This window comes from Zootoca vivipara, chromosome 2 (genome assembly GCF_965207765.1).
Source record: "Zootoca vivipara chromosome 2, rZooViv2.hap1.1, whole genome shotgun sequence".
NCBI classification, from domain to species: Eukaryota; Metazoa; Chordata; class Lepidosauria; order Squamata; family Lacertidae; genus Zootoca; species Zootoca vivipara.
This window is the reverse complement of record NC_142584.1, coordinates 45,161,209-45,174,368: the sequence shown is the minus strand read 5'-3', so window position 1 is coordinate 45,174,368 and position 13,160 is coordinate 45,161,209. Positions and strand designations below refer to the sequence as shown.

The following is a 13,160-nucleotide window of genomic DNA, read 5'->3' as shown; positions in this document are numbered from 1 at the left end:
AGAAGAAGAAGAAGAAGAAGAAGAAGAAGAAGAAAGTGAAGGGAGGAGGCTTCCCTTCCCTGGGATAGAGTTGCCCTTAACATTAAACACAGGGCACGATTCCAGGGAGAGAGAGAAACCAGGGCAGCAGCTGCTGCTACTCACAGCTCAGGCTAGATGTAGCTGAACAGGACGGGCAAGGGTTGCAAACCCAGCGCGGAGGCTCCTCGGCTGGCTAGAGGAGGAAGAAAGGGGGGCAAGTCAGGGGCTGCCTCTCTTCTTCTTCCTTCCTCCTCCTCCTCCTCGTGCTCCGCTTCCCCTCGTCATAACCCGCCTCCCTCTTCCCAAAGGGTGGGCGGGAGAGAGAGAGAGAGAGAGAGAGAGAGAGAGAGAGAGAGAGAGAGAGAAAGAAAGAAAGAAAGAAAGAAAGAAAGAAAGAGAGTACTGCACGTCAGCCAGCCATATAGTTGGCGGGGTGCAGCTTCCATCCTAAGCCTCTGCAGGGATCGCTCTCCTCCTGCAGAGGCTTGGGAAGAAAGCTGCATGCCTGCCAGCCATATGGTTGGCAAGGTGCAGCTAGCAGGCGTGCAGGGAAAGGGGAGGCCGCTGGCAAAGCCACGCAGCTCCCCCACTTGCTGGGGCGCCCCTGAGAGGCCGGTGCCCTGGTGCAACGAACCGCTAAGCCAGGCATCCCCAAACTGCAGCCCTCTAGATGTTTAGGCCTACAACTCCCACGATCCCTAGCTAGCAGGACCAGTGGTCAGGGAAGATGGGAATTGTAGTCCAAAACATCTGGAAGGCTGAAGTTTGGGGATGCCTGCACTAAGCCCTATGGGAAAGACACCTCTGGTTCTACTTAGCTATACCCTGGGACATCGTGGTTAGGCAACCACCACATCAGTTCACCATCTGGAAGTGTGTGTGGGGGAACTACATGATTATTATGAGAATGAGTAATCTCTGATGCACCATTCTAATAATGGAATATGTATGGATGTGTCTATGTGCAAGCAAACAAGGTTCATAAACATTACTCAGGAACATAGAGCACCTGCTCCGAAACATCATTTTCTACTGGCAGAGTAAGAAGCACCACAGAGTATAATTGCTGTGTCATATTAATTATATGGAAACCCAAACAAAATGACTAATTCCCACATTCCCACTCTCTCTGGGAACAAGAATAACATTATTGCCAATATCATGACTTTAAATTATCTAGTAAACTATTTTGCCTTTCTTCTGCCACCTACCCACACACCTGTTCTTCCACGCTTGTGTAAGGCACAAGAGGCAATTCCTACGGGTGCTTACTGACTCTCCCAGCAAACATTTCTCACTTGAAATTAAGTTGTATGCAAAAGAGATGAGTCTTCATGAGGACTCACATAAAACAGACTAGCATTCAATTTCTGGCTGATAACTTATTTTGTCAGTAGGTGCTAATACTTGTCTTCACAACAAAATTATAGCACACCTCTCATTTTGCAAGCTTAATCATGGTTTTCATCTGATTGATTAAAAGTAGAACTTTATGCAGCATAGGCAGAAAGGGGCAGAAACAACTTCTCTAGCCATTTCAGAGAGCAGGCTTAGCAGAGGTCTTTTATATAGGTGTGCTAATGGTTCAGTGGAAAGCCACTGAATGTTTCATTTTCCCAGGAGTATTCCTTGTGGCACTATAATAGCCAGTGCCTTTTCACACGGTTGGCAGTTATGGGCAGAAATAAATAAATAAATGAAAGCTGCCTCAGACAAAGATCCACGTTGTCCATATCCCTCTTTCCAACAGGAGTTCTGTCCTCCTCTGTAGCATGAGTTGGGAAATGTACAGACTGAGGGCCAAATCACATTGGTAGAAACTTATTGAGTGCCACATTCCAGCGGATTTCTGCAAACTTAACTCTATGTTCTTTCCGAGTGAATACATGCAAGAACCCTAACTGCATGTGATGCAAAAAAATCTGTTAAAACCCCACTTTCAAAAATCAAAAATATATTGGGAACTGAAACCAATTAACAGGTTTCTGTCCAGGTGCTACCATTACCTGACTTTCTCAAGTTCACCTCCAATCTTGTTAGTACGGTAATGCTCTGGGCACTCCACCAAACTGTCACCAGCAAAGGAAAGGGGAAAAACAACCCCTCTTTAAACACAGAACACAATCAAATGTGTTCACTTGCTTCTGTGTAAAGTATTCTCCATTCCTGATGCTTGAGAAAACAAGACCAAAATATAATCTCATAGTTCCCCTGAGCTTATACATAGAGCTTGCTTTTTGAGCCAGTGCTCCATCCAGGAGCTTATGAAATAGTAAGAACACAGTGCTTTTGAACATGTGCAGACATCCTTTCCTTCACTATCAATAATTCCTTTCTCTCAGTGTCGAGGAAACCAAAACACATTCTGAATGTTGAAATTTAAGGGGAAAAGCTTCTGAATTAGGTGTTGTTTCCAAGCAAGATTAAGAATTCCTTCTTAGTTGTACAATTCAAATACAGGTGGCCATGATTTTAGGTGCATCCAATTGAAGCGTGGTCACCCACGAATGGGTCCTTTTGGACCCAGAAGAGGGTGTAATGGGGCATAACAAGAGGAGCATACTTATGCTCTGTCGACACTTGCAGGGGAACAGGAACAGAATCTCCGCATGAAATGATTGTCTCCTGTACTGTCCATTTCCCCAAAACAATTATTTGATTTTTTTTTCACATTGGGCATATCAGTCTATTAAGCAGCAGGCAAACATTTTAAAAACCTTAGAACCCACTAGGCTCCATTAAAAGGTGTTTAGCACTGTAGCCCAAGACTCTAATCCAGGGGTCAGCAACCTTTTTCAGCTGTGGGCCGGTCCACCATCCCTCAGACCATGTGTTGGGCTGGGCTATATTTTTTTTGGGGGGGGGGAATTAATGAATTCCTATGCCCCATAAACAACCCAGAGATGCATTTTAAATAAAAGCACACATTCTACTCGTTAAAATACGAGGTAGGCCCCACAAATAACCCAGAGATGCATTTTAAATAAAAGGACACATTCTACTCATGTAAAAACACGCTGATTCCCAGACCGTTCGCGGGCCGCATTAAGAAGGCGATTGCTCTAATCCTATGCACACTTACCTTGGAGTAAGCTTTATAATAATAATAATAATAATAATTTATTATTTATACCCCGCCCATCTGGCCGGGTTCCCCCAGCCACTCTGGGCGGCTTCCAAAAAAACAGAAATTCTAAAATACAGAAATCCATCAAACATTAAAAGCTTCCCTAAACAGGGCTGCCTTGAGATGCCTTGATACAAGGCTTACTTGTCAGTAGACATGCATAGGGTTGTGCTGTTGCTGCTGGCTTTTAAAGTCTAGATTTTCTCAAAATCTGCTATTTTCAGCCAAATCACAGTTGCAAATCACAGACATATTGAGGCATCACAATTAATCACAAGCCTTCACCATTTGTCTCCATCTGGAGGGCAGCACTTCACCAAGGTGTTGTCCATGACTGACCTGAGTGTTGTATTTTATGCCTCCTGTCTGCTCCTTTGCTAGGTATTTTCTAGTGCAGCTTTTTAATTTAATTCACTATGCAGTTTGAAAAAAAATGCTGAATTAAAATAAATGAGATGCAAATACATTCAAAGCTTTCCCTCTTGTTTTCAAATTGCACTTTCAGTCCACTCAACCTGTTATAATCTCATAGTAATTTTCATTTAAAAGAGCTAAATGGATATGTGATTACTGTTACAGGAACTAACACAAGACAAATGCTGAGGTGTTGATAGGTAAAGCTATGTTATTATTTGCATATACATGGTGCAAAAAAACCCACAAAATCTAACTCTGGCAAGAATTCAGCTCCAATACTTGTACATTTAACTTCTGCTAATTACTGCAAGTATTTCTATTAAGGCTTTATTACTCAGAGCCAGGACTATATCCATTTATCTTAGGGTCTTACTTATTATTTGAGAGCTTCCTCAAACTGCAGGGTTAATTTTATGCAAAGAGTATAACACAACCTCTGCAAATATTTGAAGTTGGGTTGTGGTGTGTGGGTGTGGAACATTCATTGTCCTATATATATGAGAGAATCTGCAATGGTAAATATGGAATGATGTGACTACCAAAAAGTTTCAAAAGATATGTTATCTGCCGAATGTGACTGTGTTCTGCAGGATTTCAGACTCTGAGCTTTGCAAATGAAACAGAAATGTTCGGTGGAAAGCATACACAGTCGTAGTAGCGTATATGGTTCTCTATCTTGCCAAAAATACAGCAGATCTTACCAACAGCCCAGTCACAACAGGATAGGTAATAACATTGCCTAGGGGCCTTTTCTGTTGTAGTGCCCAGTCTTGCCTGACACTATCTGTGTTATCTTTTTAGTGTCAGGAATGCTTATTTATTCAAGTAGGCTTTTATGAATGTTTAATTTATCTGGCTTTTTAAATGCTTTTCTACTGTGATCTTCTTTTGTTGTACTGGATTATTATTCAATGAGGACCCACCTGCGCTATACATTTAAATCAGTATCATACCACTTAAAACAGTCATGCTTCCCCCTTGCAAGAATAATGGGAGGTGTAGTTTGCAAAGGGTGCTGAGAGTTGTAAAAAAAAAAAACCTATTCCCCTCATAGGACTACAATTCCCAGAGTCCCTGCAAAGAGGGACCTTTCAGCACCTTTAGCGAACTACCGTACCCAGGAACCTTTAGGTGAAGCCTTGACTGTTTGAAACCAGTATCATGCCACTTTAATCTATAGTGCAGATAGTGCCTAGGACTGTATCATTTCAAATTGTTGTAAAGAGATATGGAATGGTGTACACCTGAAAAAGAATGACAACTACAGGCACCAGGCATCAAAGCCAGTTAACATTATAGTCAGGAAGTACAATTTAAATTGTCCCTTCTTCCCCTCGTTAGTCCCTTCTTTCTGGAGCTTTATCCCAGTCAGGCTCACTTCTAATATTGTAGCTCAGATTCGGGTGGGGTTGATTTTGGTGAGTGGATTGTGGGATAAGATTTGCAAACAGAGCTTGAAGCTTATGTGTACATATAGTTAATTTAGTTCAAATAACCCGATTGGCGGTAGGCATTGGATTATCTCTGAAAGGTTACAGGTGGGGGGGAGAGGTTGCTGCCATCACCTCCCCCCAAAATGCTGAAGGGTACTCCCTTAAGAAGTCCGGGGCATGGCCAAGTCCGAAGCCGTGGTAGGTGAGGGCCAAAAGGCACGCCCCCTAGCGGTGGCCCCAGGGTGAGTCCTAGTTAATGTGCATCACAGGACTCACCCAACGGTGGTTAACCCTTCACAGACTGCCAGCAGAACGGGCTAGAGTTGGATATAGACGGTTAGATCCAATGCCTAAGCCAATACCTCTCTACATCCGTAATCAATAAAGTTGTGGCCTTTTAACGCCCATTAACCTTATGCAATTTGTCCAGTGTTTTTATTTACTCAGGGGGGGATCGGGGGATCGCCACACAAACCCAGAAATATATCACGTTCACATTTTATATGAAATGAATGATACAGAATATAGGAATTGATAATAGTCCCCATTTCTGAAACAACTTGTTTTATTGTAGGACTGGGTTGAACTTACCCTGAGCTTTCTTCCAAACACAGTAACTTTTCCTTTAATCTGTTCCTTTCTGAGGCGCCACTCTATGGAATTTAAGCCATTCTCCATTGGCAAGGAAATATTGCATCGTCCTATGGTTGGGGTCACAGTACCGGCTAGCACATGTGGTTCACTGTGGAAGCTAATACTCATTCCATTGGCATACATCACCCTTAAGGTGCCATTATTGCAGAGCTGATAGCTGTTCCTCACTTGATCTGAAGCAATAACAGGGGTGGGGGAGGGGAAACCTAGCAGCATTAGTCATAAAGAAAACATATTACCTAATCTTCTAGGCTTTCATGGTGCATCTGCAAATCTAAAGTGATGTTTCCCAGCAACTGTTGTGTGGTGGGGAAGTAGGTACAGTATTTGAGATGTTAGTGGTTTATGTGAAGAACAACATTATTAAAATTTGAATCCAGCAGAGGTGTTTGTTTATTAGGATTTTGTTTCCCACTTGCTTCTTAATTGTAAATCAAACTGTTTATTGATATTTTTATAGCAAATATCATTGATATTTGTGGCTACATGTATATTGATATTTTTATAGCAAATATCATTGATACGTGTGGCTACATGTATAATCTGAGAAAAAATAATTTTAATTGAAGTGTTGGGTCAGCAAGAAATCAATTCAAGTTGGAAATGAAAAAAAAGATGGCTGGAGCCTTTTCTTAGAAATAAGCAGGTTTTCCTTTTAAACTAGTTTAAGAGCTCCGTGTGTGTGTGTAGCAATGTTATAGATTAGGTTTTGGTCCTTAAGGCATGATGCTCACTCAGAATGAGCTGCCAGACACAATCTTTTGTGAGACTGTCACTCTTTATTCTATCTTGAATAAATAGTACTAGCCAAACAGACATCTGGCTTTTTATCACTGACAGAAGTTACAGAAATAAAACCAAGTTTATGACTTGGTTATACTCTCAAGTGGCTGTTGCAACCAGAACTATTCTTTAGAATAATAAAAAAAGAGTTTCTCCAGCAAGGCAATGCTGTGACCAGCTGCTATCCAAGAACCTCTATCCTTCTGTCAGAAAGACAAGATCTACATAATTAATCATCCGGTAGCACAGAAATAAAGGCATTGCAATACAGGCAAATAATTCATAAATGTTGGCATTTATATGTCAGAAGGCTATTGTTGTGTGACAATGTTTGTTTTCAGTGACATTATTTCTTAATTTTAAAAAATCAGCAAAATTCATTTCACTGCAGTTTTGGTAACAGTGTCATAGCATATGAAATATGGAATTGCTTTTGTAAGGCTCCCATTAACTCCCTTACAAATCCCTGCTGCAGTGGCTATGCTGTAAATTTGTCTTCTGAAGCTGAGGAAATCTAAGCCTTCCTTAACAGAATAAACAAGATTGTTAGTTCTCTTGGCAACTCTCTCCTGACCTCAGACTAGAGGTAAATGGGTCACAGGAAAATAGATGAGTGAATAAAAATGCTTTAAACTGACCCAAGGGAGAGATACCATGAGGAGAAAAACCAGCTTGCTCATCTGTACTTGATTTTTTAAAGAAAAAATATTTATAATTTTCATTTATATACATTACAATCATTTAACCATAATTTCAACATTTTCAATTTTGACTCCCTTCTCCCTCTTTCTGCAGTTCCTTACATTTATTTTCATTCTTGCCTGCATACTCCAAACTGCCTTAACTTATTCTTTCAACCGTCTATTCTCATATATATATATATATATATATATATATATATATATATATATATATATAATATATATTCAAATCTGCAGGTTTTTACAATAATCCTGCCAATGTTTTGATCGGTTTACAGTTTGTTTGTTAATACTCAATAAACCCCTTCTATTGCTTTCTAAAAAATGTGTTGTTCTTGATTTCTTATTCTTCCGGTAAGTTTTGCCATTTCTGCATACTCTATTAGTTTCTATATCCAATCTTCTTTCGTTGGGACCTCTTCATCATTCTACTTTTGGGCTGTACTTGATTTTTGTGTGCATGGTAATGCACTCACACATCTGTTCCCTGCATCTGTGCAGATCATGCCCTGGAAACTTTCAAGAGTAGAAGTTCAGGATAAGACACTCATGCCTGTTCCCTCAAGGTACAAGTATTTAATTGCTGCACATGCCTCAAGGGGGAAAATAATGTCCCTTGCCTCATGACTGAGACATGAAAAATGTCCCAGTTGAGAATGAGGCATCTTTAGTGGGAAAAGGTATGTGAGTTGTGATCATCTAAGGTAACATCACTTAGTGACTGGTATTCAGGCAAAAACAGCAACACCCTGTTTAGAAAGCTCTAATGAATTATACATCAGACCTTGCTCATACACCCAAGATGTAAAGCTTTATGAACATCATTACATTGGGTCAAGTCGTATGGAGTGCAGGTAAATTCTATCAAGGTGGCAGGGCAAAGCCCACAAAACATGTGGGAATTGAAAAGTGCTTTCCATGTCAGGAAAACATGCAGAAAAACCATATCTTGACTGAGATGGAATTGGATATAACTTTAGGCAAAAAATATCATTATCAAGGTATAAAAACACTTTATCTTTATGGTTGCAAAGATATGGTGAGTTACAGAATAAGTCACATGCTAGCTGATGTAACAGCTACCAAAAGGGCAGTTTTAAATTATAACAAATAAGTGTCATGTGCCCATGGGGGAGCCAACAACCCAAGTACAAGGGAGGTGGAAGCAAGTGAACTCAAAGGCCATAATTTCAGATGTCTGCAAAGTTGACTTCCAGAGAAAAGCACAGAAATATGATGACCAATCAGTTCCTGCAACCTTGTTTAGCAAATTCCTTCCTCTGAGGGCAGGATTTATTTCCTAAACAGATGAGGCAGCCATCACAGCTTTTGGAGATCTGTACCTTAGTTCCATCACTGTAAATACTTGTGAAACAAAACCCACTGCCCCATAGGTGCACATGGCAAAGGAAGAAGCAAACTGATTAAAATAAACAACCACAAATCACGAAAAAAACCCATCTAATTACTATAAACCAAGTAACTAAAAGTTCCCTAAAACAAACCACAAAAAGACAGGGACTTAATAAAGCTCACGGAAGAGAATCTCCACTAGGAAGGTTTCTTCAATGTGACTGTTGCATCAGTCAAAAGAAAACTGAAGGAAAGAGTTTTCCTCCTCCTTGAGGCATGTACATTAGGTAAGATATCTTTGCTTGAAGAGTTATTGGATAATGAGTCTTTTGAGAAGCATTTCTATACCTTGAACAACTGTGTAGGATGCCTCCACAGAGGAGAGATTGGTAATTACAGTGACATCATCGTCCCGGTTGGAGTTTTCAATATCAATAGTAATGGACTTTTCCATTTCACGATGAAGGCTGGTTACTACACCAGTAGGGCGAGTCACATTGGTTAGGCGTCCTTCATGGTCATAACTAAAAGATGCAAGAAAGAAGTCCCACACATTTAACTTTTCAAAAATGAATGGAGCCAATATATACTTGTACTTTCTTAAGTTAAAAAATATGAAATTGATGTGAAAGTCTAGAGAATGGAAATAAAAATATCACAGGAGCAAATTATTACAGCAAAGATGAATGATGTACAAAATTCTCCAGTATCAAAGCATTTTAGAGAAACAATTAACTGTTAGATTCATGTGTCAAGGCTAATAGAACCCTAGGACCAGAAAGGAGTATGCTGCATCTAGCAAACCTCTGGGGATGCCCTTTTCCCTATGAATCTTCCTGGAGAACGGTTATTTGGATACTCAGTTTTTCTTCCTGATATATTTACAGAGTGCAAGAACATCTTCTCTTTGCCTCTGCTTACTGAGCAACCATTATTTGCATTTTCCGCTCATAAGATAAACTAAAAAAAAAATATTGCAGAGAATTTCATTCTTTCAAGTGTGCAGTGACATTATCTGCCTGGAAATGTCTGTGAGAGGGACAGCAGAAATTTCAGTTGGGAGAAGGAAGAATAAGCAAAGTCCAAATGTCACTCTTGGAAATGTTAAAATCTAAATTGCAAAAAAGCAATAAATTTTAAAAGCTTTAAATGTAAATAATTTAACATTCAAAAATAGCAACATTTTTACCTACATATCAGAAGAGTTAGCTCACAGGTGCATATCAGGGCATTGTATCTCAGGCAAACCACTTCTGTTCATGTGCTTCCTTCTCCTGATATGCACTTGTGCAATAACTCATCTAAGATATACCATTTGCCATTGCATCTGAACCAGCAAATTATGTTAGTATCTCACAAAGAATGATTTGCAGTTTTGGTTTGGACAGCAAATACAACCTATAGTTAGTGGTTACATCCACTACATTCCAAATCATGACTTGCTATAAAATGCAATAACCAGTGTGCTACGTAAGTTGTGAGGTCTGAATTTTATCATGTTTTTCTTACTGTGACTTGGTATTATGTGTGAAATGAGCTAGTGAATAGGACCAATACGTTGACCACAAATAAAAGTGATATTTAGGGGAAACTGTGTGTCCTGATTTCCTTGTTTCTGTAGCTATTTTGGTTAGTCTGGAAGTTGCTGGCTCCCACCCAGGGCCGTAGCTGTGTGTGTGTGTGTGTGTGTGTGTGTGTGTGTGTGTGTGTGTGCCCGAGGTGGGCCCCCGCCAGGGGCGCAAGCGATGGGGGCCACACAAAATTGGCTAAAGATATGTCCATAAATCTAACTATTGATTATTGCCTCATAAGAAATGGTTTTAAATAGAGGGTGAATTGAATGGGTGGAATTGGGGGGTTGGGGGTTGGAGGAGAGGCGGAAAGAAGAGCTGCTTTGTCTGTGGCTAGGGGGCACAATCTGGATGGTTCTGCCAGGGGTGGAAGATCACCTACGGTAGCTACAGTTCTGCTTCCACCGTGGGGGAGCAGCCTCTGGACAAGTTCGGGATCTGCTGTGACCAAATGCTATACATTTTGAAGATAAAGGGTACTCTATGTTGGAGAAATCTTTACTCTGCAGTTACTGCAGCTCCAATTGAAATGCATAATGCTACACTCAGTTATAAGGTTAGGCAGATCTTTGTGTCAGAAGGACAGAGGCGCAGTTTTGACAGAGAGGGCAATCTGATGCCGGTTTCCCCCTCCTCACTCCTGTGGCAACTTCAGAGACATTTGCCATACTGATGTCAGAGAAAGTGAGGTCGCTAGGGTCAAAAGGAGAGCATGCCAGGGAGAGGAGCGGGAGAAAGCATTGATCCAAAGAATGCATAGCCTCCCCAGTCCCAACACATCCCCAAACTAACAAGAAAAGTACACCCGCTGAGGAGCTGATGTAATCCAACCTTGCTTATTTCCTCCCCTTTGTGGCAGGACACTGGATAAGGCAGAAAAATCACCTTCTGCCTCCGTCCCCACAGTCCCCTAAGCCTCAGAATTGCAGCCTGTGTGTGTGTGTGTGTGTGTGTGTGTTTCTTTGGTCTACCTAGCCTTCACAATCCTTGATGGCAGGGATTGTCTTTGTTCCTCCTTTTTTCTGCTCTGTGAGACTTTTTTTGGCTGCAGAACAGAATTTTAAAAAAAATCTCGAGATGAATTAATAAGCAAATATGCAAGCAGAAGGGGTTCAGAAATAAGCAATACCATTTTATCAGGAGGAGAACCTCACAAAAAGAACTACAGTACTGAGAAAAAGTGGGTGGTATCTACTCCTGAAGCAATAGAAAACACCAATCATTGTTCGGGGAATAGAGCTATTAATGCCTTCTCTCATGGCATAACAGGATTTAATAAAGCAATTTGAAATTATGTATATGATAAAAATTACTTCATTTGGCAGAAGAAAAAAGTCATTTGGTGCAAATTGCTTTGATCATTTTTTTTTAAAAAAAAAACCTCTGGAACAGCAATTTTTTGGGAGGAGCAGAAAATTAATGTTATCTGTTTCTCAAGAGACAAGGGGGGAGCAAGGGGGAATAGTGATGTGTTAATGAGGCACTAATAACTGAAACTGGCAAATTGTCCCATTGTGTAACTCTTTCTAGACTTGTCCAGGAGGAAAGGTAAGCAGCAGACTGAACAGCATATGGGGAATGGCAGCTGCTGTCCTGGAAACATGCTTGTCATTATCTGGAAACGAGTCCTCCTGACTGGGTTGCATTAGGTGCTCAATAATGTGACTTAATTATTGCACGGACCCAGGCAGTAGGCAGCTATAAATACATTTATTAAGCAATAACTATGATGGAGCAGGACATTTCCTGGGAACTGATGAGCGGCTGGGAGGAGTTAGTATCTCAGAAATGCTAGAGAGTCATTAATCTGAAGAAAATGCCCTGATCTAGGAACATTAGTTAGAAGAAACTGAGGATGGGCAGGAGAATGGGATCACTTTATGGCCATGGTAGTTCCTTTCAGCATGTGGTGTTTATTTCTAAATGATGTAATGTATTACTACAAATTAGCCCTATAGTTAAAGTAATTGCCAGACGTTCACATGTCAGATTCTACACCATGTTCATTAATTTAGGAGACATTGGTTTACATGAATGAGACTTTTAATCTCAGGGTTGTGGGTTCGAGGCTCACGTTGGACAAAAGATTCCTGCATTACAGGGGGCTGTACTAGTTGACCTTTGGGGTCCCTTTCAACTCTAAAATTCTATGATTCCATGAATCCTGCTACTATTTTTCCTAACGTATTTCAGGTTGCTCAAATTGCTCCTAGTATCTTGGATTGTTTTGGGTGTCCCTTATGCATGGTTATGCCCGACTGCTATTTTTGTTGTTGCAAATCTTACATTTGCCTGTGCCAATTCATGCCTTAGTGGGGTTAGCCAGCAACTTGGCACTTAAAATATACAAGGCTCAACAGAATGTCCATGGAGCATTTTAGCCAATATACCCATTAGACTGTTTTCACATCATCCATAGGCACAAAATTAAATCCTATTCAGTGTTTTCAAAATCGGTGAGTTATTCTATCACAGGAGCACCTAACTCTGCCATTATCTAATGGGAGCACTCTAAAGTGTGATCCCCCTCAAAGTTACACTGCACAAATCTGCTGTTAGTTATTAACTTAATCATAAATTTTTATTATTCACCAAATAAGCATTTCTTTATTTTTGTAACCACAGTTAGCTCTAAAAGGTGTATATTTGTATGCCTGCACTAGTGAGCCAAAAAAACCCAACAAACTATGCAGTACCGAATCACAGAATCATACTGTTGGAAGGGATACTGGGGGGTCATCTAGTCCAACCCCCTACAATGCAGGAATCTCAATACATGACAGATGGCCTTCTAAGCTCTGCTTAAAAACCTCCAGTAGTTTACTGTTCATGAAACTGCTTCATACTACTCTAGATGAAGCCTGTTTCAATATCATTGCAAACTGTCTTTCAGACAAGGAATGACAAGGTGGTCACACATCTCCTGGTCCCAAAAATAATAATGTAACTCTATCAGCAAGATCCATGAAACACATATTTACAAGTGGCTATTCTACAAAATGATCAGCAGGTGGCAGTGCTCTCCAGTCCATTGATAAACTCCATCAAAACCTTTAAAAAAAGGATAGCTTTAGAAATGGTAGCTAGTTTCCAACTACTG

General features: G+C 40.5%; 1 protein-coding gene across 14 annotated transcripts in view; it reads right to left on the bottom strand.

Moving 5' to 3' along the window:
• The window catches only part of LOC118080205 (teneurin-2), a 475,640-nt gene that overhangs the window by 18,302 nt on the left and 444,178 nt on the right, over positions 1-13,160 (bottom strand). For all 14 annotated transcript variants that reach the window (XM_088661757.1, XM_088661752.1, XM_088661761.1 and 11 more), the window contains 2 exons: positions 8,838-9,013; positions 5,590-5,825 (listed from right to left, as the gene is read on the bottom strand). In XM_088661757.1, coding sequence (XP_088517883.1) covers positions 5,590-5,825; positions 8,838-9,013 — 412 coding nt within the window. The remainder of the gene's footprint in view (positions 1-5,589; positions 5,826-8,837; positions 9,014-13,160) is intronic.